This window comes from Ambystoma mexicanum, chromosome 12 (assembly GCF_040938575.1).
Source record: "Ambystoma mexicanum isolate Mex_15411 chromosome 12, UKY_AmexF1_1, whole genome shotgun sequence".
Classification (NCBI taxonomy): Eukaryota; Metazoa; Chordata; class Amphibia; order Caudata; family Ambystomatidae; genus Ambystoma; species Ambystoma mexicanum.
This window is the reverse complement of record NC_090936.1, coordinates 588,131,678-588,156,251: the sequence shown is the minus strand read 5'-3', so window position 1 is coordinate 588,156,251 and position 24,574 is coordinate 588,131,678. Positions and strand designations below refer to the sequence as shown.

General features: G+C 47.9%; 1 protein-coding gene across 1 annotated transcript in view; it reads right to left on the bottom strand.

Annotated features, from left to right (window-relative positions):
• Nucleotides 1-24,574, bottom strand: part of LOC138513838 (MLX-interacting protein-like) — a 652,779-nt gene that overhangs the window by 286,204 nt on the left and 342,001 nt on the right. Inside the window, exons 8-9 of the mRNA XM_069628950.1 lie at nucleotides 2,626-2,681; nucleotides 1,192-1,729 (exon numbers count right to left, since the gene is read on the bottom strand). Of these exons, the coding sequence (XP_069485051.1) occupies nucleotides 1,192-1,729; nucleotides 2,626-2,681 (594 nt within the window). The remainder of the gene's footprint in view (nucleotides 1-1,191; nucleotides 1,730-2,625; nucleotides 2,682-24,574) is intronic.

The window sequence follows — 24,574 nt, the reverse complement described above, 5'->3', positions numbered from 1 at the left end:
TTTGTCATGTACGCCATGTTTAAATCACTGTCTCTAGCCTGAAATAAAGGTAGACGTACACCGCACTGCGCGCATGTCACTCTTCGTACATCGCTTCGCACACCGCTTAAGAATGCTCGCCTTCACTACTCACGCTTCCGACACACATCCATTTTGGCACAGCTAAGCCTGTTCCTTGCTCTCGCCTTGTGCTAAAAGGTCGACAATAATGTATTCCTAGGGAGAAAGAGATCTGGACCAAGGTGGGAAAGGGGGGGTGTGGGGGGGTTGACTTGCGCCAACGTCTTGTATTGCCATTGGTTATTTGTTTGCTTACTGCTTAAATGATAAAGCGTTCATCAATCCACCGGAATTGTAAGTGGTCGTTATTTTCCACTACAATCACTCAATGGATCTATCCTTGTCCTAATACAGATAAAACAAATTTGTCTAGGGCACCACTATGCTCAGATAAATATCTAAGTAGTAATACTAAGACTTTTCGAACAGTGGGAGTAGTGCTCACTGACCCTGGCTTGGTATCTGTTCAGGCAACTCAAAACAAAAGATCAATAAAGCAGGAGCTATCTCAAGTTAACAGTTATTTGCTTAATTGTCATGTTGTGTTGAAAACAACGTTGGGCTGTGTATTTCCTTACAGGCACTCGCAAGGCCTGAAATACTAATTCTCCATCAGGCCATTTAGAAGAAACTAACAATAATTTACAATGAAAGAAAGGAGAGAACAGCATAACTGTCGGTGTGTTGACGCTGGTTTCATACTCTTAAGCAACCAGGGCAGTTGTCTGGTAGCTAGAAATGCTAAGTATCAATCTAATTGTGCAGTGGTATTTTGGTCCCCAGGAGCGCCAATAAAGACAAGTGCAATACGTTGAATACACCTTTAAAACGGAATACATCAAAAGTGTTCATTTGTGAGTGTTCCTGCATTATGGATCTAAATGGTTTTAGGCTCCAACAAACAGACTAAAGGTTTGTCAGTCAATCAAGTCAACATTTTTCTAAAGCTAACAAATCTTGCCATTGTACAGAACTTTTCTTCATACGCACACACAACAGACTGGCTCACTTTTTTGCTATTTCTCTAGAACATTTCTTAACTAAAAAACACTCAGAATAACCTATGATGGCATGCCTCACTATGAGAAAAGCTCCCTGGCTTTGCATTGTCACTTTTTAGTAAATACTGACCTGCAATAACCAGCTGAGCCATGAAGGGGCTTGCTGGCACAATTTGCCTGCCAGTTGTTGTGACGGTACCACGAGGTGCAATCTTCTGTAGATGTCTGCGACGGCTGCTCCCTCCTAATATTGGTCCAGACATGGGCACAACAAAGGTGCCCTCTGTATGCTGGCCTTCATCCTGGACTGCTATGGGATCTTGGCATAGCTCTGGCCCCTGGACTGGGGATGGAGTGACAATAGAAAAAAATGGAGCACGCTGGTAGAGGACACATGGCTGCAAGTGAAAGACTGGTGTTGAGGGCTCTGCTGCTGGCAACGGTGCTGGCGGGCTTGCTGGGACTTGGGAATTTGTGAAGTAAGGGAGCAGCGTCTGATGTCCATTCAAGGGGACAGGTAACTCCAGTTTTTGTGAGAAGTCTTGTGGAGGAAGCGAGCAGGGAATGGGGTCAGAAGTGCAGTCTCCCTTATTCTGAACATCCAGAGGGCCCAACTCAAGGCTTCGGAAGTCGGATCCTATCACAGGGCTTTCTGGAAGAATGGAGGACTGTAGAGAAAAGAGAAAATTCACAATGTCAGAACTGTGACATGGGCGAGAAGGCACAAACATCAGTACATGTGTGCAGGACACTTTAGTGCTAGGATTGAAGGGTTTACAGTTGCAGGCCTTTTAGATCTATGGCTCACAGATAAGCCCAGGTGTACAAAGCACTTGACCAGTAGGACTAGTGTTCTTGGATCACCACCTGGGTACAGGAAGCACCCTCAAAATCTAGGGCTGGTGGACTTAGGCCATTTACCTCTAGAGCTTAGGGGTTAATGGAGAAGTGCATGGGCACACAATGAAATAGCCATGGACAGAACAGTGTTAAAGGGCCGTTCATCTACTTCTGGTGGACTCTTCGGTACATGTCCCTTTATCTCCAGGGCTTGAGGTTCAATGGGTTTGGGGTTCAATGCTTCTAAGGCTAGAGGGTTCATAGATCTACACTTGAACAGGCTCTTTACCTTTAGGGCGTGCAGGTCCATGGGAACAGCACCCTTTTTGTATAGGGTTTATGTATCAATACAGGGCCTTTACCTCTTGGCCTCAGGTGACTAATACAGGGATACAGATTTGGTCAACAGGAGGATGGTATCAAAACAGAGCATAGGAACAGTGACAGAACAGCTCACCCCAATACTGGATGGCACAAAGATACAGAGACATTCACCATAACACACAGTTGGCTCAGATTTAGAATACAGCTGCAAACGCTTTTACCCCAGTACACATTGGTTACAAAGTCTGGTCATCCATAGTACTGAAGGCGTCAGTGCAATGACACAAGGATAGAGAGCCCATCACCTCCAGGACTAGACTACTGTCACAAGGATAATGTTTTGAAATTCTAATATGTCAATGTTGCATTATTTTACACAGGTCTGAAAAGCAGTTCTTACCTGGGTTACTGTCGAACTGGTCACTGGAAGCGACCAAGCTGAGGCAGTGAAGAAATCTATGAGAGAAACAACGGAGGCGTTACAAAACCTAGACTGTCACCAAAACAATGCTGCTACTGTACTCAAATCGCCTCAATCAAGGCATTGTGGCAACCACAGAAAATGCATGAAATGTTATTTTCTATGTTGGCTCTTTTAGTATATAGCAAAATGACCGCAAGATGAGTATCACAGCCACACAAAACTACAAATCAGTTAAATGGAATTTGGTAACGAGAAGAATTGAGAGACGCTGCCCTTTAAAATATCATGGCAGGAGAGATTACAGGTCAGGTGCTGCCTGGAACAACCAATCCCTTATGCTCCCCTTAAAGGCAGTGAGGAAACTTAAGGGCTGGAATTCTGAATGGATATTATAGACAAGAGGCCCTTAGAGTCAGCATCCACCAGGGTCCATGCTAGATTATACCTTAAAGTAAAAGTTATGCGGTGCTAGGCTGGCATGCTATTATCACAATAGTACTCAGTGTCGGGAGGATTTTTCAGTACCACTATTAGTCAAGGGCTTTGGAAAGGCAATCTTAGCGGACCTGCAGGGTTCAACACAAAATCTAAACGAACGTATTGGTGACTGCGTAGCAAGGCTTAGCTTAAGGAGATCAGGAGGTTTGGTGTGGGGTTACAAACACCAACCAACATTAGTGCAGATGATTTATATTTGAAATTACCTTAGTTTGATAACTACAGGGTAACATGTGGGAAGATAACCAGATACAGATACTATTTATACTGAAAACAGAAGAGAAATACCAGTTTATGGCATGACAAAAGAGAAAATAGAAAGGACAAATAGACTGGTAATGATGTACATAATTGATGGCATTAACCATGCCAAACGATACCTTGTTAAATAACTAGGAACAGACACCAGAAAATGTTGTACTAGATTATGTAAAACAACCAGAGGCCAGCCTTATATAAATGTGAATATACAAGTGCGAGCTGTGCGTTTGGTGTCAACTGCAGTCTTGTTTCTATCTCCATTGGGCAAAAAGGAGCAGCAACTTCAAAACTCCAAGCACCGGCGCGGAATGTGCAGTGTGCAAGCTGTGTGTTTGGCGTGTTAGGCGTTTCCAGGTGAGCAGCTCGAAGTGGCTTTTGGAAGAAGGGAAGCGTCAGGCCCTGCTTTCATACGTGAATAATTCCGGTCCACTCAGATTTGTGGCGAGTGATATTACTTTTTGACTGTCTGCTCAGTATGTACTCACTCAGAAGCCTTGCTAAAACACTCTGAGGTTACCATCGCAGGTCAAATGTTTGAGATGGCAAGAGATCTTCTGTTGCTGGTTGTTAGGGGAGTTTTCCTAAAGTCCCACTGGCAGTAAGACTTTAGTAACCTATCCCAGTGGTTTGTAGATCCCCAACTATTAGCATCAGTCTGTACTAGCTCAGGACCTTGGTAGAGTGGCAGAGCAGTCCGGATTCTCTTATCTCTTAAGAGGAAGATGTGAGCTGTAAGTAAGTACACTGAATCTTAGCTAGACAGGCACAACAAAGAAGCACTTACACACACTATATATATATATATACACATATAAAAAATAAAGTTGTGTTTGGTTGTGGGTTTGTATGTGGCGTTCTTGGGGATGGAACTAATGAACAGTGGGGTCTGGTGTCATGAATTTTGCATGGCATATTCTTTATTTCATTGCCGAATTAAGACATCTATTTCTGACTCGATAGGTCATCACGTTCCCGAGATAATTAATCTTTTTGGTTTTTCAGCTATGTTTTTTGGCATTACATTTTTTGGTGTTACACCACCATCTACAGGTAATTTGCAGAAAGTTCTCATCATCGCGCATTGACGCTGAAACATGTTGAACACCTGACTAATTTCTATCGCAAACTTTTGTAAAGGACAGGTACTTCACCCTCATGACACCAAATTGAATTTTTCTACAATTTGAAGATGACATACTTGAATCAGTTGATTTGAATCAGGTTCCATGTTTAACAAAAATACTTCTTTCATCTGTATTCTCTTCTTTCATTAATGCTTTAATCCCAAGAATATATTGTTACAGAAATGCCACGAAAGAAAAGAGCAGTATTTAATACCACTCGAATCAAAACAAAACATTGAAAGCTGAAACATGATCAACATTCTGAAGAAGGTAGATCTCAAGACCATGAAGCGGATAGAATTCAACATGCTTACGGACAGAACAATGAAAGTGCTGAAGAACCTGAACACAGACTTACTAATCAGAGAATTCATGCTGCTAAAAAAACAAAGCAACAAAACTGCTGGAGAAACAGAAACACGATTTGGTGTTAAGAGGATTAGTGCTGCTGAACAACAAAGGAATGAAACTGCTGAAGAAATTCAAGCGAGATTTACAGATCTGAGAATTTGTGCTGCTAAAAAACAAAGCAATGAAACTGTCAAGGAGTCCCCCCCCCCCCTTCTCACCTGAGTCCGATCTTTGCTGGATTTCTTGGTCGATGCCTTCTTGCGGACGGATCGGGTCTTAAATAAGGCTGCAGGAGTTTCTTCAGACTCCAGCGTGCGTTCAAAGTTCTGGGATGCAACGATCCAGGAATGCGGGAAATTAAGAAAGTGCACTACACAGCACACGAGTCCAGGAAGTAAGAAGGAAAGGAGAGGGACTAGGAATGGAGATAGTAGGGACAGAATCAGGGAAACAATACCGCGAGCTACGGAGCACAAGTCTGGTCGCTACTTCGCAATAGCATTGAAACGTGAGGAGCCGCGGGGGGTGTGGTCTATTAATAGAACACGCTACGTCCAACGTGTAGAGCGAGGAAGGTGTTTCACGCTGGCTGGCCATATTGGAAGTAGCAGGCAGTGTAAGCCCCGTTGAGACAAGGACCAGGAAGTCCAAAAGGGGCGCGTTCTGTAGGTCATGACAGCATGCCTCCTCCGAAGACACGTTTCTCCAGGTTTGCCCAGGTGTATGAGGTGACATTTTCTGAGCAGTCGAGGGGTCTTCAGATTAGAAAGTGGTTCCCAGGTTCTTTCACTAGGAGGATATCCCTTCCATTCAACCAGGTATTGAAGCTGACCCCGTTTATACCTGGAGTCGCATATTCGGGACACTTCATATTCCAGTTGGTCGTCGACCAGCAGAGGAGGGGGTCTGCAGGATTTCCGGGAGGATTGGATGTAGGGTTTTAATAAGGATGTGTGAAAAACTGGGTGAATTTTCTTCCAGGAGTCTGGTAGTTTGATCCGGTATGAGACTGGATTTATAATTTCCTTGATGGGAAATGGACCATAGTACCGAGGGGCCAATTTGTTTAGCCGTAAATGTCGGGGTAGTAATTTCGAGGACTACCAGACTTGATCACCAATTGCATAAGAAGGCCCTGGTCTTCTTTTGAAGCCGCATACCTCTTAGTCTGTGTTCTGGCCTTCTCAAAGTTTTCTTTGGCCTCCTGGTGTACGTTGATGAGGGTTTCGATCCAGGAGTCGACAGTAGGTACCGGTGTGGGATGAGGGAGAACATAGAGTAGAACCGATGAATGGAAACCTTGGCTACAATAAAAGGGACTGGTCTTAAGTGCTGAATGATAGGAATTGTAGGCAAATTCAGCCACGGGTATCAGGAGCGACCAGTCATCCTGAACCTTGGTGGCGAAACATCGAAGATACTGTTCCAGGGTCTGATTAGCACGTTCTGCGGCCCCGTTGGTTTGGGGATGATAACCGGATGAGAGGTTGCGTTGAATTCCCAAAATGCGACAGAGATGTTTCCAGAATTGTGAGACGTATTGAGGTCCTCAATCAGATATGATCTTGGAAGGAAGTCCATGCAGACGGAATGTGTGTTCCAGCAAGATTCCAGCAAGTTCGGACGAGGATGATAGCTTACACAGGGGTGTAAAATGAGCCATATGAGTGAACAAGTCAAAGGTAACCATGATGGTCGTGTATCCTCGGGAAGGTGGTAATTCCACAATGAAGTCTGTAGCAATGAATTCCCATGGCCTTGTTGGCAGTGTAGGTGGCAGTAGAAGACCCGCCGGTCTCTTGTTATGTTTATTTTGACTACAGATAGCACAAGCTTGGATGTACTGCTGTACGTCGGTCTTCATTCCAGGGCACCAAAACTGTATTTGTATGAGGCGGAGGGTGTTCATTATGCCACGATGTCCGGAGTGAAGGGTATCATGACAGAGGTTTATTATTCTTTGTTGTAATTTGTGTGGGAATGACCAGTGCATTGTCCTTGAATAAATATCCTTCCTTGACTCTTCGATTCCATAGATTATTCCTTGAAATATCCTTCCACAGATCAGAGGATTGGGTTTGCACTCAAATTTCTTCCAGGAGATTGACTGCTTGAGCTACAAAGATTGTGTGGGGAAACATCTTAGGGTAGGCCCGATCGTAAGTAGTTACATAGTCAGGACGTCCAGATAAGGCGTCAGCAATCAGGTTTTGTGATCCGGGAACATGAGTGATGTGGAACTGTTACTGGGCAAAGAAGTAGGCCCAACGCGCCTGACGACTGTTCCTACACTCCAATGACTGTAGAATTTGAAGATTCTGATGGTCCGTGCGGACCTGAACTGGTTATCTAGCACCCAGAAGTAGATTACGCCATTCAGTGAAGGCTTGGCGGATGGCTAACAGTTCCTTTTCCAGGACGGAGTAGTGTGTCTCACTGAGAGTCAGGGTTTGTGAAAGGTAAGCAATGGAGTGTTCAAGTTTATCCTCAAATTCCTGCTTCAAAACCGCTCCTATGGCGTAGTCAGAGGCATCCATTTCCACTAGGAATGGTCGATTTATGTCTGGTTGGGCTAAGATGGGGGCTTGCGTGAACTCTCCTTTTATACGTTGGAATGCCTTATCTTGCAGTGTAGACTAGATAAAGGGGGTGTCTTTCTTCAAGAGAGCAACGATCGGCTGAACGATCTCGGAAAAGGTGGATATGAACTTCCGGTAGAAATTAGCAAGCCCCAGGAAGGATTGAACTTGTTTCAAGGACGTGGGAGCGGGCCATGCCAGTATGGCCTTTACCTTTGAAGGATCCATACCAACGTGAAACAAGCATTTTTCGGGTTTGGCTAAAAGTTTGTGTTCACGGAGTCGTCGTAATACTGCCTTTACATGTTCTTCATGCTTTAGAAGGTCCTTGGAAAAGATCAGTATGTCTTCCAGATAGACAATGACGAAAAGGAATAACATGTCAGAGAACACCCTTTCCATGAAACGTTGAAAAACTGCGGGGGCATTAGCTAGTCCAAAGGGCATGACTAGATATTCATAGTGACCAAAGGGTGTTCTAAAGGCTGTTTTCCATTTGTCTCCTTCCCGGACACGGATCAAATGGTAGGCACCCCGGAGATCCCACTTTGTGAATATTACGGCACCTCTCACAGCTTCCAGGATATCCGAGATCAAGGGCAACGGGTGCTTTGAGGGTGCATTGATTTAAGCCACGATAGTCGAGGCAAGGCCTGAGTTCCTTGGTGTCCTTCTTGGGAACAAAGAACAACGAAGCACCCGCTGGAGATTTTGAAGGTCTTATGGTGCCATTTTCAAGGTTGTATCCCGGTATTCTCGGAGGGCCTTTTTCTCAGGTTCGGAAAGGATGAACATTCTGCCAAAGGGAATCACTACTGAGGGATCTGTATCTATGGCGCAGTCTTCAGGTCTGTGAGGGGGTAAGGCCTGGACTATGGCAGTTGAAAATACATCAGCATATCCCTGATAGGCCTCAGGGACTTGTATGATATTGGAAACCATGAGTGGTGTTTGCTGGTCTCATGGTGGTTCTTTAGGAGGTGTGAAGGAGGGATCCAGGAATAGACAGTGAGACATACAACACTCTGAGCCTAGGAATAGTGATCCTGCTGTCCAATTGATGTACGGATTGTGCTTCTGTAACCAGGGCATCCCCAATGCCATGGGGTAATGAGCTGACTTAATGATGTCAAATCTAATCCGCTCTTGGTGATTGTTTATTGAAAGCTGGATCTCTTTAGTCTGCATGCTTATGGGCCCTGAAGTGAGGGGTCTTCCGTCGATTGCTTCCACCGGCTGCATGGTGCTTCGTGTCTTGTATGGAATATGATGACTAACAACCCAATCTTGAGCAATGAAAATTCCCATAGCTCCGCAGTCTACCAAGGCCAAAATGGAATAGGTCTTATTCTTGGAGGGCGATAGGAAGGCTTGCAGTATCACCAAATTGTTTTGTCCAGGAGAGTTCAAGGATGGAATTGATGTGGAGCAAACATCTCTCTCCCGAAGCTCTGCTCCATCTAGGATCGGGAGCTGGCGTTTCCTGAACGCCGAGGAGGGGCTAGAGGAGACTCCCTAACCAAGTGTTTATCTGAGGCACAATACATGCACAACCCCGTATGAATCCTCATCCTTTCTTGCGGGGATATAGGTCCACGGAAGGCTCCTATCTGCATGGGTTCTGGTTCGTTGACTGAGCCTGGGTTTGTGTCTGTCTTGGTGGTACTCTCAAAGGACACTTTCGGAGGATTTCCTCTGGATTTCTTCTTCTCAGCCTTCCTTTCCTGGATTCGAAAGTCTATTTGCATGGCAAGGTCCATTAGTACCTGGAATGAGTTTGGGCGAGCCACTCTGGCCAACTCCTCCTTAATCTCCTCATTCAGTCCTTTCCTGAAGAGGGTAAAACTCGCCTCAGGGGACCAATCAGCTTCCTTGGCCAATTGCTGGAATCGGGTTACAAAGGTGAGCATATCCTGTGATCCCTGCTGAAAGTCTAACAGGCGTTCCTGGGCACTATAGACCTGCTCTGAGCGATCAAACATGGTTTTAAGGGCCTGTATGAACCCATCATAGTCATCTAGTAGAGCATCGCCGGAATTAACGAGGGGCGTAGCCCAGGTTAATACATTTCCTGAAAGGTGAGAAATTATGAAATCCACTTTAGCCCTGGGAGTCGAAAAGTAAAGTGGACCAAACATGAATACAGGAATCCACGAAGGGTTTTTGCCGACCCAACGTATTTGTCAACTATGCCGCCCAGCAAGGCACTTTCTTTTGTGGCAGAATCACGGGATAGAACCAATTGTTTGAGAGCGGCGTTTTCTGCCTTGAGATTCTGTACCTCGGTTGATAGTTCTTGCATGCCACGCATCAGGTCCTGAACGGCCGCTTCCATGTCCATATCAAGTTCGGTCGGGTGTCATTTCAAACTGTCAAGGAGTTCCCCCCTTCTCACCTGAGTCCGATCTTTGTTGGATTTCTTGGTCGATGCCTTCTTGCGGACGGATCAGGTCTTGAATAAGGCTGCAGGAGTCTCTTCCGACTCCAGCGTGCAATCAAAGGTCCGGGATGCAACGATCCAGGAATCCAGGAAATTAAGAAAGTGTACTACACAGCACACGAGTCCAGGAAGAAGGAAAGGAGGGGGACTAGGAATGGAGTTAGTAGGGACAGAATCAGGGAAACAATACCGGAGAACACGTCTGGTCGCTATTTCGCAATAGCATTGAGACGCCCAGAGCCGCGGTGGGCGTGGTCTATTAATAGAACACGCTACGTCCAACGTGTAGAGCGAGGAAGGTGTTTCATGCTGGCCGGCCATGTTGGAAGTACCAGGGAGTGTAAGCCCTGTTGAGACAAGGACCAGGAAGTCCAAAAGGGGCGCGTTCTGTAGGTCATGACAAAAACTGCTGAAGAAACTGAAGTGAGACTTTTTGATTAGAGATTTAAAAATCTGAGAATTGAAATATGGGGCGAAGCTGGGTAGATAAGCTAGTAATCATATTAAAAAAAGTATGATATGTACACCATATTCACTTTAAATACTTCAGACGAACAAGTTACTTACCAACTGGTAACGTTCCTTCAACTGAATGTTCCTCCAAAGCATTCCACATCTTTGACATGTTATGTCCACAGCTGTGCACTTCGGAAACCTTTCGGCAGAGGGCATACTGCGTCGATGGCGTCGGGTCCATGTCCCTCAAAGGCCTCCGTCGAGGGGCGACATCATAGGATGTTATAAATAGGACACACAGCGCCCGTAGCCTCTGTTTAAGTTTTTTACCCCAGAACGTGTGGCACCAGTCTGATGCCTGCTGAACTGCACTTAGCCTTGCGGAAAACTGCAATTGCATAGGAAATTCTCCTGAGGGGCAGGCTGGGAGGGCGATGTGGAATACGTTGGAGGAACATCCAGTCGAAAGACCGTTACCAGTTGGTAAGTAACTTGTTCTTCGAATGGATTGTGTCCTCCAATGCATTCCACATCTTTGACAGACTCCCAAAGCAGTACCAGTAAATAGAGGAGGGAAAAGAATTTAGAGTACCCAATCAGATTGCAGAATAAAGAACCGCTTTCCCAAAGGCAATATCCTGACCACGGATAGTATCCAGGGAATAATGTTTTACAAAAGGTGTGGATGGAAGCCCAAGTAGCGGCATCACAAATATTCCTAATAGGAACACCCCTCTGGAGGGCGGTGGAAGTAGCCACGCCCTAGTGGAATGAGCTCTCAACCCTACTGTCCGTACCACCAATCGATAACATTGCGTAATGGTGAGGATAATCCACCTGGACAAGGTCTGTTTTGTAACAGCCTGGCCCAATCAGTGTCCAGCATATCCTACAAAGAGTTGAGCATCCGCTCTGACCCTGGACATCCTAGAAATGTAAAAGCTTAGAGCTCTCCTAGGATCCAACCGATGGAGTCGCTCCTCTTCCTTACCAGGATGAGGAGGAGGGTGGAAAGATGGAAGAAGCACTTTCTGACTCAAATGGTATTGAGAAACTACCTTAGGTAAAAAGGAGGGAGGAACTCGCAGTACAACCCTGTCCTTGTGAAACACAGTAAAAGGTGGCTTAGATGAAAGTGCCTTCAATTCACTCACACTGTGAGCGAAAGTAACCGCAACCAAGACCACAGTCTTGAAGGACAGTAATCTCAAAGGACAAGAGTGCAAAGGTTCAAACGGAGCAACCATTAGAAATTTCAAAACCAAATTCAAATCCCAAACCGGCACCTGGAAAGGGGACGGTGGGAATACATTAGTCAGTCCTTTAAGAAACTGAGAGATTAAAAGAAACTTAAAGTAAGAACATTCTTCAGACGAGCGCTTAAAGATAGACAGTGCCGCCAGGTAACCTTTAATGCTACCCACTTGAAGGCCCCTGTGGGCCAAAGAAAGCAAGAAAGCTAAGACCATAGGAATGGAGCACTGAAAAGGATCAACATTGTGATCTCTGCACCAGTCACAGAACTTACGCCAACAGTACAGGGATTTTGTTGCAGGCCGCATGGCCAAAAGCAACACCTCCATCACGTCATCTGGGAGATCCCAATTCTTATACCTCAACCTTTCAGATACCAAGTGTGAAGGTTGAGAGTCTTGACCTCTGGATGGAGAACCTGACATGCCCCCTCACGCGAGAGCAGATCCTCTTGGCAGGGAAGACGGCGAGGAGGGCAGAATGACATTTCTAGAAGGTCTGGGTACCACGCTCTCCTGGCCCAATCCGGAGCAATGAGAATCATGTGGGAACCGAACCTCTGCAACACTTGAGGAATGACGGGGAGTGGAGGAAACGCGTACAGCAGTGGGAATGACCAATCCACCATGAACGCGTCTCCTAAGGCTCCTCTTGGAGGAACTCCCTTGAGCAGAATCTCTCACACTTCCGGTTGACACTGGTGGCGAAGAGATCCACTTGCGGGGTACCCCAAAGGGCGAAGATCTCCTGAAGGACTTCCCGAGCCAACTCCCACTTGTGGGAGACGGTGCTCTGGCTGCTCATTTTGCCTCCGTCCGCCGCCACATTTCCATCTCCGGCCAGATGAACTGCAGAGATCGACATTTCCTGCTGGATGGCCCAGAACCATTGCCTCTCTGCACAACGCCAGTGACCCTAGCGCTCCCCCTTTTTGTTGAGGTATTGCATGGCCACTGTGTTGTCTGTCATGATCAGGACACTCTTCCCCCGTACAGAGGGCAGCAAAGCCTTCAGGGCGAGCCTGATGGCCCTCAGCTCTAACAGATTGATGTGGAGTCTGGACTCCGACGGAGACCAACGACCGCTGGTGGTCAAGTTGTTGGCATGAGCACCCCACCCTGTGAGAGGAAGCATCCGTCACTGCAGTCACCTCCGGCCACGGTTGCCAAAACTGTACCCCTTCATCAGGTTCCCTTTGACGGCCCACCACAGAAGATCCTGGGAGACTGCGAATGGAATCTGAACGGGATCCGCCATCTTGCCGGAGAACTGAGACCACTGCATCGAGAGCCCACTGCAGAGATCTCATCCGCAGCCGGGCCTCTGGCACCAGAAAAATTGAGGCGGCCATGAGGCCGAGCAACAATAAGAATTTGAAAGCCGGGAGACTCTGGGCATGTTGAAACTTGTCCACCATCTGCACAATGTGATGAGCCCTTACCTGGGGAGGCGAACACTTCCCCAAGGACGTGTCTAGAACAGCCCTGATGTACTGGAGCTGTTGGGAAGGTGTCAGATACGACTTCTTGAAATTCAGGGAGAAGCCCAGCCTGTGGAGGGTGCGGCAGGTGACACCTAGATGATCCAACGCCAGCTCGGAAGAGTGGCCCGGATCAGCCAGTCGTCCAGGTAGGAGTAGACATGAATCCCCCCCTCGCCCGAGGTACACTGCCACCACCACCAATAGCTTGGTGAAGACCCTCGGGTGGAGGTCAGTCTGAACAGCAGGACCCGAAACTGAAAGTGCGAGTTGCCAGCCGCAAATCTCAGGTACTTCCTGTGCACGGGATGAATCAGCACATGAAAGTAAGCATCCTTGAGGTCCAAAGACACCAACCGATCCTGAAGTTGAAGGGCATGGAGGACTTGAGAAAGAGTGACCATCTTGAACTTGTTGCTCCTGAGAAGTTTGTTCAACCAACACAAGTCCATGATGGGTCTCAATCCACTGTCTTTCTTTGGGATAAACAAATAAGGGGAATACCATCCCTTGTTCCTCTCCGCTACAGGCACTAGTTCTATAGCGCCTTTCTCCAGCAGGCTCAAGATTTCCTGTGCAAGGAGCGGATCTGGAAGCTTCAAAGAGAGTGTCCCCGGTGGATTGTCGTGAGGCCACTGACGGAGGGAAGGCAGCAGCAGTGGGCAAAGGTATCCAGAACCCACGCATCTGAAGTAATGGTACGCCATTATTCGAGATGCTGAGACAGTCTGCCCCCAACCGGCGGACCATGGCACATGGCCTCACAACTGTTTGGAAGCGGCTGTAGCCGTGCCTGAAGGCAAAGTGGCAGTTGCCTGGCACCACGATTTCTCCAACCACCACGGGTACTTTTGTGCTGGCCCCTTTGATTGGCGGCCCCTCTCGTCCTATCAAAGGAGGAGTAGTAATGAAATGAACCTACCCTCCACTGCTGTCCCCTAGGACGAAAAGGCAGAGGTTGATGCACTGCAGCGCTTAAAGATTTCGCCGCAGCTTTTGAGGTCTGCAACCTCAAGGCTCTTGTCAGCCTTGCTGCCAAACAAATGTGCGTCATCAAAGGGCATTTTGAGGAGACGGGCCTGCACATCCGGAGCAAATCCTGACTTCCGCTACCACGCAAATCTGCAGATAACCGTGCTTGCAGCCATGGATCGGCTAACACTGTCGCCCGTATCCAAACCCGATTGAAGGGATTCACAAATGGCATCCTTGCTGTCCTGCACAAGAGCAAGGAACCCATCCCATTCTTCCCCCTTCGGAAATATGCTCAGCCGCCAAAGAAACAAAATTCCACAGTGTGTGTGAAAACCTTGCTAAGGCACACGTGGAGGTGGCCGATTTCAGGGCCATGCTCACAGCAGAAAATACCTTCCGGGCCCAACCGTTGAAGCGCTTGTAGTCCCTATCCGGAGGGATGGTAGGGTACGCCGCATGCCTTGAGGTGGCCGTAGCCACCTGAACCACCAAACTCTCGGGAGTGGGGTGAGTAGACAGATAGCTGGGTTGCTAACGGAAGGGCGGTATTTCTTGGTCAAAGACTTATTAACAGCCGAAAGAGATTCCGGGGACTGCCAAGCAGCTGCCACACTTTTCTGCAAGGTAAGATGAAATGGCAAAGCAGGGTCAGAGGACGGACCTTGATCCAAGATGCCCGTCATATCGTCCTGCACAAAGTATTCAGGAGGACTAGAATAGCCCAGATACTCCGAGACTTGCGACATGAGTCTCCTATAAGAAGACTCTGCATGAGCCCAAGGCTCAGGTCTACCAAATTCCACTTCCGGGGAAGTTTCCAGCCCAATTGCATCATGGAGGGTCTGCCTCAACTCCTCGACTGACTTTCTCCAGAAAAATGTGGAGGTTCATCAAGTTCACCAGGGTCCTCAAACTCAGACCTTTCCTCCACTCCATAAATATCAGCCAGAGGCAGGTGAAACCCAGGTCTGGCGACAGAAGAGAAGAGGGCCTGGAGTCTAAAACTGGCCTCACAGACTTCGACATAGCCTTCCTTGGAGGGTCCACGATGTCCGGGTACTCCGAACGGCGAATTTCGAGAAAAAATCCCAAAAGGCGCTGATGGCTTCAACGTTGAGTGTCGACAACTTCAACGTCGGGACCGCCAAAGGCTACGACGTTGACACAGGTGCCAACGACACCATGGGCTGATACGATGGCAAGGCAGCGATGTCTGAATCGGACAGGACACGGTGCCGAACGAGTCGATGCCGGCCCCAAACCCTCAATAGGTTGCTGCGGTCTCGACCGAGACCTAGAGACAAGTCTCTTGCGACCTTTCGATTCCTTGTCCGTACGGGACCTCGACGGCTCCCGATGAGTGCCGCGTCGCGAACCCGAGCTCGAAGGCGTGCGAGCCACAGAACGAGACCGATCCTGGCCGGCTTCTTCAGAAGGCGCGACCGGACCCGTGTCCTGCGATTGAAAAATCGCCATCTTGAAATTCTTAAATGCCGCCCATTCCTCCGGAGTCGAAGACTTCGTAGGGCACGTAACCTTCCTCGAGACACCATCCTCTGGGGCGGATGTGGAAGGCAACCGGTGACAGCGCTTCGAATGCCGGGATGTGGAAGATGAGTGGCGGGAACCACTCCGGGACAGAGATCCCCAGGAATCCTTCCGATGCGGAGAGTCGCCCCTCGAGTCGTCAGTGGAAACCCCCTTGGACCTGGAAGCACGGGACTTAACAGGCTTCGAGCCCCTACCTACCTGGAGCTTCCCCTTCTGTTCCTGCAAAGCCTTGGAAGTCAGCGACTGGCATTTCGAGCAATTGGCGGTGTCGTGCGACTCGCCCAGGCACCACAAACAAATGCGGTGGGGGTCAGTGAGCAACATCTTCGACTTGCAGTCCCGGCAGGTCTTAAAGCCAGACCACGGAGTCAGAGGGGTAGAAGAGAAAGACATCTTCTACAAAGAAAACACATGAGGCACGCCGAGTCTCACGAAGTAAACACGTTCGCGGAAAAAACAGAACTGTGGCTACAGGCACCGTGCATCCTAGAACATCCTATGGCGTCGCCCTCGATGGAGGCCCTTGAGGGACATGGACCCGACGCCATCGACGCAGGACGCCCTCTGCCAAAATGTTTCTGAAGTGCACAGCTGTGGACATTACATGTCAAAGATGTGGAATGCTTTGGAGCACACAATCCATTCGAAGTTTAGGTTAGAACACTTAGAAATACTTGATAATACACTTCAAAGGGCACTTGCAATTTTGTGTTTGTTAGCAGTTACATTTGTAGCAACGTTAGAAAGGGAAAAAGACAATGTTATCGTATTATCGGTTACTGCGCACTTATGCCATTTTCAACGGTTTATACAGTAGTACATTTACTTGGCAAACACATATACTAAAGTCACGTAAAAGGAGGAAAATGGTTAGCTAGTGCAATGTAAGCTTTTTTCAAGGTTTTGGAGACGGCTTCTTCACCTGGTAACTCTTTTAAGTCCAAAAACACAACCCTAGCTAAAAGGCAGTTCGTACAGGGCTTGAAGTCATGACAATCAGTGAATAATGAAGAGTTCCTGTGGATTCCTTCCAGTGGCTGAAGTTATTAAAGCAGCAAGTTAACAACTAACAATGGAGACCTTAAAACGGACTGGAGAAGGGGACACAAGCAGCGGCTTGGGTCGGAGGTATGAGGGGTTGGCCTGGACACCTCTGCATGCACTCCAACGCTCTGGAGCGACTTCTTGGAATCAGGTAAGCAATACCTTTTTCCCCACAGTACCTTAGGTTAGAAAAAAATGTTGTGCTTGATGCTCCGCGATGTTGCAGCTCTGGACCCGACCTCTGGATTTCTTGGTCTGGTGATGGAAGGCAGGACAATGGACGGGATCACTTAGCAGCAGTCGCAAGGGAGGACCCGTGACACGACTTTCAGCAACTTCTGGGTTTACTCTGCCGTTTTGGCGCCTTTTCTGAAGCACCAAACAAGGACACGGATTTCTTCGCTTCCTGCAGTCCCACAATCTGGTGAGGGGGTCTGGGTGAGTTGGATCAGATCTCTGGAGTGTCCTTACCAGTTTACGAAAGATTTGGACGGATTCAGCCTTTCCACGATGATGCACCCGAAATGGGCAGCACATCTCCTGGTATTGGGGTTCCGCAGCTCTGGAAGATCCGAGGAATTCGGGGGTGGCTTGTTTCAAAGTTCGACTTGGGACTGGTTGTTCCCACCAGCCAAAGGGAAGGAGTCGCCCTCCACGGAGCTGCTCTGTCGCATAGAAAATGGGGTCAGGACAGCATTGGTTGCTTCACGGTGAAGCAAAGGGTCTGCAGGCATCTCTGGTCATCGTCTTCTTCGATTTGCTTCTGTTTCCAGTGGTCAACTTGTTTTTCACTCCAGAAGCCTCACATTTTATACAGTTCCAGCACACACTGCTCTGCAATTTCTCTCATTTTACAGAAAGGGGCGTTTGGCTGTCCAATCAGGACAGTCAGACACCCTGTGGGAGCTGGACCTATTCAGGCACTCTGGCAGACATAGAACAGGGGGTGGAAAACTCCTCCTCTACTTCCTGCCTGCACAGACACTCTGGAGCCTAGGCGGGGACACCTACTGGTTCCCGCCAAAGGAAAAACACACACACATACCTCTCCATCCCAGAACGGTAGAAGGTCTAACAAAGAACAACCTTGCTAGTAATGGTGAAAAAAGAAGGGAGGCCCCAAGTTGGTACTTGGGTACCCCTATTGTGCACTACCGAGGCTATGGACATAGCCTGCAGTATAAAAAATACACATTAGTTTGTAGAACACTTCCACTGTCACCAGTCATAACTAGGTGATTGTCTATGTGACTAAAAAGTCACAGGCACAGAGAATGTTCTCTATCCTTAAGAACTGTAGTTACTTAGGTATATAGGAAAATAATCTTAAAAGGAGGATCCTAAGGGTCCCCATCAACACTGCCCATAAGGAGCTGTGTGCTTCAGTAGTAAAAACACAGATGCCTTTAAGAGGTATGGAGCAGATCGACTCTAGTACATGTAGAATACAAAGAATAAAGTTCCAAAAGACAGAACTCACAAGGATGAATGAGAGGAAAAAGTCTCCACTCATTCAGGATTGAAAGAAAACAGTCCAGAAGTCCAGCAAAAAGTGCTGGTGGTCCCACTAGGAGAGGGGATTTAGCACAAAAATGATAAATCTCCCCAACACCGATCTCTCCTAAGTCTTTTCTTGTGTGTCAGAAGCGAGGAATCATAATGATCTAGCGGAGTCAGAAATGGTATCTCGCAAAGCAGAGACTAATAGAGGAGCTCATAAGACAAATGAGGTGACAAAATATATTAGAACAAACTGAAAAATTGGTAAATATTATCGAAGGGTGTTCCGATACTGAATCAATCACAATCAGCGGAAATACTTTGGTCCCGAACTCCCCGAAATACTTTAATCAGGAGGATATTGACAATGTGACGGACACTACGGACACCTCCTATGCGCCGACTCTCGGCGGAAAACACCTGAAGGCACTACTATGACTTTAAATACTCCAATTGAGGAATCGGCTCTGGCTGCCGAAAAGGTGATTTACGCCTTAAACTTTTGTTCTTTACTCACTTGTAGCGTTGTGCAAAAGTATAAAAAAGGAGTTGCAAATTCATTCAATTGGCCTCGAGCCAATTTAAAAAAAGCTTGGGCACAGCAAAGACCGAGAACCGTTTAAAAGTACATTTCATGCCCAGAGTCCTCTCACAGGAAAGTGGCCAGCCGGATTTATCTCAGGCCATTAAAATGCTACAAATGCCAGAGGTAAGTTTACCAGAAGAACCAGATACGTTAGTTCAGGTTATTGACTACTTGGCTGATGAGAAGGAAGACTCTCAGGCCGAAGAGGCCCGAGCAGCCTCTAGTATGTTAACAACGAAGCAGCCGAGGAAAGTTGACTGTAAACAAAATCACATGGATGTACAGAATGGAAAAAAAATGCACAATGCCCAACAATAATACAAAATCTTTGAGAATATTCTTATGTAACTCGACTATAAAAGACGCTTTTGCAAATCCCAAACTATTCAGCACAAGTCTGTTTTGCCTAAAGGAAAACTAGCCTGAAAGATCGTTAGACATTTTTTCAGAAGGTGGTCTAACAGAACTTGATTTGCTAACTTCACCTCCACAAAAGCGGATTTCGACCAGGTTGAAACCCCACCACCCCCAAGGATAGAATCCCGCTGACCTGCATGGTGTTAACTCCAAACCATCATTTTTCATTTAGAGATCAAAATAATGAAAAAACCAGTGAGGTCGGTGCACCCGGACCCTGTTGATTTGATTAATCGGGACTCTTGCGATTTGCAGCCAATAGGGACATGCTCTATTGTCAAAGGGGGTTTATTTAGACCAAAGGAAGTACCCCCTATGACATCACATGAGAATATCCAGCTTAACATTATAGCAGCTGGTCAAGGATCCAGATTATCGGAAGCAGGACAAGTTTTGACTCAATCCATTTCTCCATTATCCAAGGACAAAGGAATAGCTCCAGTGGGTGTGCAAACTGACCCGATTGCCATGATGAACTACACCCCATTATAGATTCCATGGTAGATTGTCAGGTTGTTGAGGCCCGATTTTTAAAGTCAATAGGTATATTACCGCCCAACGAGTCATGGCTGAGCTTCTTATTGCCTCCTCCTGCGGTCTCTTTTTTCAGCAACTGTGACTCTCCCATCTCTGCCTTTTCTCCCTGGTCCTCCTCCCATCATCACGACACACTGTGCTGTGGTTGTTCATATCATTTAACGTCTCGTACCGGTGTGCACCGCATTTTACTTGCTTTACATTTTGTGCATTACACTGCATTGCACTGTATTATAAAAATTCGAATCTAGGTGGGTTTGCATTCTACTTTCCATCCTGTGTGCATTGCACTGCACCTGCTTGACATCTTGCATTCTTGTATGCTGAATTGTATTGCACCTCACCTTTTGCTCTGCATTGTATTGTGCCATCCTTAACTACTAGGCCACCTGCGAGTAAGACCGGGCCAGGACTGTGCGGTGCAGCCCCCACTTTCTTCTTCCTTCTCTCGTCTATCCTCTGCCCCTGACATGGCGCTCACCATCTCTCCAATCTTTTCTAACTGCTACACTATCAGCTATCCTCTCTCTCGCTCGAAATCTGGACGGAAAAAGCACGCAAAAAAAAAGACATCCTCTGCACAAATCCTGGCCTTCCCATCGCAGAAACCTATGTCAGTGCATCCTCCAGAGAGATCCTTTTCTCTGTCCCCTCTCCAAATCTATGGACTTCTCATCTCATCTCTACTCTCTCCCCTTTCACATCCTCTCCCATTAATGTTGGCACCAAGCGGAAAGTTCTCTTGGCGGGCTTCTTCTCACGCTGCATCATTAATGTCTACCACACTGGCACCAGGGCCCTCAGGCCAACCTCCTTTATAACTGGATCCTTCCATCCCTCAAACTTTCTTCCTTCTCCGGCCTCTCACTACTTCTCCCTCTGTCCGCCCCCCCTCTAACTGAAGTACCACGCCCTTGTACTCCGCCTTAGAAAACCTTGAAAGGCAGTGATCGCCTCCACCTGGCGACTCTCAATGCCCGCTCAGCCAACAAACTTTGCTGACATCTGTCTCCTTCTTGAAGATCCTGACCTTGACATTCTCGCTCTGCCTGAAACATAGTTCAATTCAAGCTCAGTCACTGCTTTTGACTCCCTCCTCCTTGACAGCTTTAAGATCATCTCCAAGCCACAACCTCACCATACTGGCGGTGGGGTTGCCTTAATCTTCCCGGAGTGGGTTCCTTCTTCCATTTTACCCACTAAGATCTACTGTGAAAGCCTGGTTTGCAAATTGGTTCTCTCTCCCTCCTCCACCCTGACCATTTCTACCATTTACCAGCCTCCTGGCGCTACCTTCCTGTTCCTCTCTGAATGGGCTGGTTTCTGCTCTACCTTACTTTCTACCTCCTCCAACCCGCTGCTTCTGGGTGACTTTAACATCCAATTGGACTCCCCTGGCACAGCACCTACTCTTTTCATTGGCCTCTGCATCTCTCTATCCCTCTCCATTTTCCCTTCTGGCCCAACTCACTCTGCTGGTCACACTCTGGATGCCGACATCCACTTCGACCGCTCATCTCCCATGGTCACCCCTCTCTCTTGGTCAGACCACTCCCTTCTCTCCTCCCACCTTGGTGCCTATGGCCCTGTGACCTCACCTCCAAATGCACTGCCAACCTCATTCACGAACCTCCGCCCAATGAAACGAGTGTCACCTGCTGCCAACACTTCCTCCTTAATCCTCCCCAACCCCCTCCAACTCAGACTCTACCACCAACTCTGCTCTCAGCAACCTCCACCTGTCCATCTCCAACACCCTTGACATTCTTGCCCCAGTCATGAGGATCCGGTTGAAACCCACCTCTAAGCGGAACACCTGGTACGACTCCGAACTTGCAGCCCTGACTCTAAAGTGAAGAGCTGCGGAACAGAAGTGGCAAACCTCGGGCGCACCCTCTGACAAACTAGCCTGCCGCCTGCTCCAAAGGCAATACAGACTCTATCCATGCCAAGAAAAGGCCCACATTCAGGCATGGGTATCTGGCGCATCCAACAACAGGGCAGAACTTTTCAAAATCTGCAGGGAACTAGCCAACCCTTCTGCAGTATCCTCCTCCCCTACTCCCTCTCAGGCCCTCTCCAACGCACTGGCCACTCACTTCACCACCAAAACTCAGGACATACTGAACATCTTTGTTAAACACTCTCCCAACCCATCCCTCACCGCCTTGCCTCTCTTTGCCACTCACTCTCCTCCTTCATCCTTCTCCCTTGTCGCACCTGATGAAGTCACCAGAGTTGTCCACTCCATGAAGGTCTCATCCAAGCAGGATTCCCCTTGCTCTTCCAGAACCAAAGACATTGTCTCTCTTGCCCTTGCACTCGCTGATCTCTGTAACCATTCCTTTGCTATTGGTTCCTTCCCCTCCTCCGTCAAGCGCTCCCTTGTGCGCCCGCTCCTAAATAAAACATCAGCAGACCCTACCGGTCCAGCCAACTACTGCCCTATCTCCATCAGTCTCTTCCTGGGGAAACTGCTGGAGAAGTTGGCCCTGTTCCAACTCAACTCACACACTGAACTAGTTGGTGGTCTCTATGACCATCCATCTGAACTCTGAGCATCCAAAGGCACGGAAACTGCTCTCCTGAACACAAATGAAGAACTGCTTGCATCCCCGGATTCCAACTACCCAGCTGTCCTCATCCTTCTTGATCTCTCTTTGTGCATTTGACACAGTCAGCCACTCCATCGACGTACAAAGGCTCCACGACACACTTGGTATCTCAGAGCGGGCACTGGCCTGGCTGAACTCTTTCCTTGCTGATCGCTCCTCTCAAGTCATCCTGGGCACCTTCTCCTCTCCTACTTCCTTCACCACCTGTGGCATCCCCCAGGGCTCTATCCTCTCGCCTTGGTTCTTTAACATCTACCTCACTCAGCTGGCATGCCTCATCTCCATCTCCCCAAACATCCAGTGTTGTGTCGATGACACACAACTCTTCTTCAAATTCCCTGCTCACCCTCTTGCACCTTCCAACATCCTGAATTGACTTTCCGCCATCCAGGCCTGGTGCACTTGCAATTAATTCTGCCTAAATGCCAGCAAAATGGAGATCCTTCCCATTGGGAACCCTGCCCCCGACTTCGTCCCTTCACTCTGGCCTTCCTCCATGGGCTCTCCCTCTTCTGAAGCCAGAAACCTTGGAGTCATCTTCAACTCCTATCTCTCCTTCCTCCCTCATACCCAGGACATTGCCAAGTCCCACTTTCAGCTCTTCCTTCTGAAATTCTGCCTTTTCTCACTATCCCCCAGAAGCTCAGTGATACCCGAGCCCTGGTTCTCTCTAGGCTTGACAATTGCAACAGCCTCCTCCTGAATCTCCCTTCTTCCACTCTGCAACCTCTCTCGCTAATCCAGAATAGGGCAGCAAGACTTATCATTGGCCTCAAGCCGAGGGACTACATCACTCCTGCCCTAAAAAGCCTTCACTGGCTGCTGTTTGCTTCACAGATTAAATGCAAATCCCTCTGTATCATCCACAAGGCCGTCGGGACCGGGAACCACACTATCTGCAACTCTCTCTTACTAAATATCCCCCCTCCAGACACCTGCACTCCTCTGGCACCAACTCTTTGTGTTTAAAGCGTTTCGATAAATAGAGGGCAGGTGGTCGATCACTTTCCTCTGCTGGCTCCCTTCTTTGGAACAGCCTGCCCTCCCTCTTAAGCAGGTCTTTCTTAAATTCCTGAAGCTCCTTAAGACTTTCCTCTTTACCTCCCCCACACCCGCCCACACTTCTCTGCTAATCACACAGTTACTTGTTTTGTGTGCAGAGTCCTTATGCATCCTCAGGGCCCTGACTTCCCACACCAAATTGGCTGGAGCTTCTGTCTCACTTGCCTCGGCTCACCCTCCTCCATGGTGGCTCGCACTTACCTTACATTACACTTCACCTGTTGCTCATCCATGAGCACCACACCTAACCCATTCCCCCTCCCTTCTGCACTTGCACGTTCTGAACACTCACAAGGCATAGTAGGTTCATCCCCCCCACACCCACTGCAATTCATTTTTCTTTTTCGTATTTTATTGTACTAATTGTTTAAGTGTTTCACATCCCCCTGCCCCCTTCTTGTTGCCCTGTGGGTGCTTTGAAACAGTATTTACTTCCGTTATAAGCACCTAACAACAAAAAACATTACATAAATAAAAATAAATACAAAGTGACCAGAGGTTTATGACTGCTATCCAACAGCTTCTAGCAAGGGCAGAAGTATCACCCCTTATGAATCAGGTCCCACCACATATGGCATCAGACGGAGGGGTAATTGAACGTGGAGGCTCGAGGGGTCTCCATTTACCCAGTTTACACCCCCCAGGTGCAGCAGCAGCAAAATCTATTTATTTCTGTTAAAGCCAAGATCCGTAGGAAGGGCATCCGTTACATGCTCACGTATCCCGCAAGGCTCAAGGTGATCCACGGAGGCAAGGCAAGATTCTTCGAGAGCCCTGAAGCAGTTACTATGTGGCTAGAACACAATAACTCAGACACTGATGATGACGCAACATCGCAATGAAAGGAATCTGCAAAGTAGCAGGGCGTGGCACTGGGTCCTGTGGGCCCCTTGCGCTGGCCACAAGACTCGGACATGGTCGGAGAAGGCAAGGATCTATCCTCCTCATACTGACTGCAGCTACTGGATCAAGGCTCCGTAATCCCAGTGGCTATTACACCAGGGCTGGTGATCCGGCACGCTATCCGGAATGGAAGGGCAACAGGCATCCCCTGTCGCGACCCTTGGTGGGTGCTGGTCCATTACTATCAGCACCCACAGGCCCGAGCAGTCTATATTTGCTGGGCAATGTTGATGCCCCATGTTACCGGGGTTGTTTGTTTGGTATGTTATGTTTTTTCACCCAACCATGATAC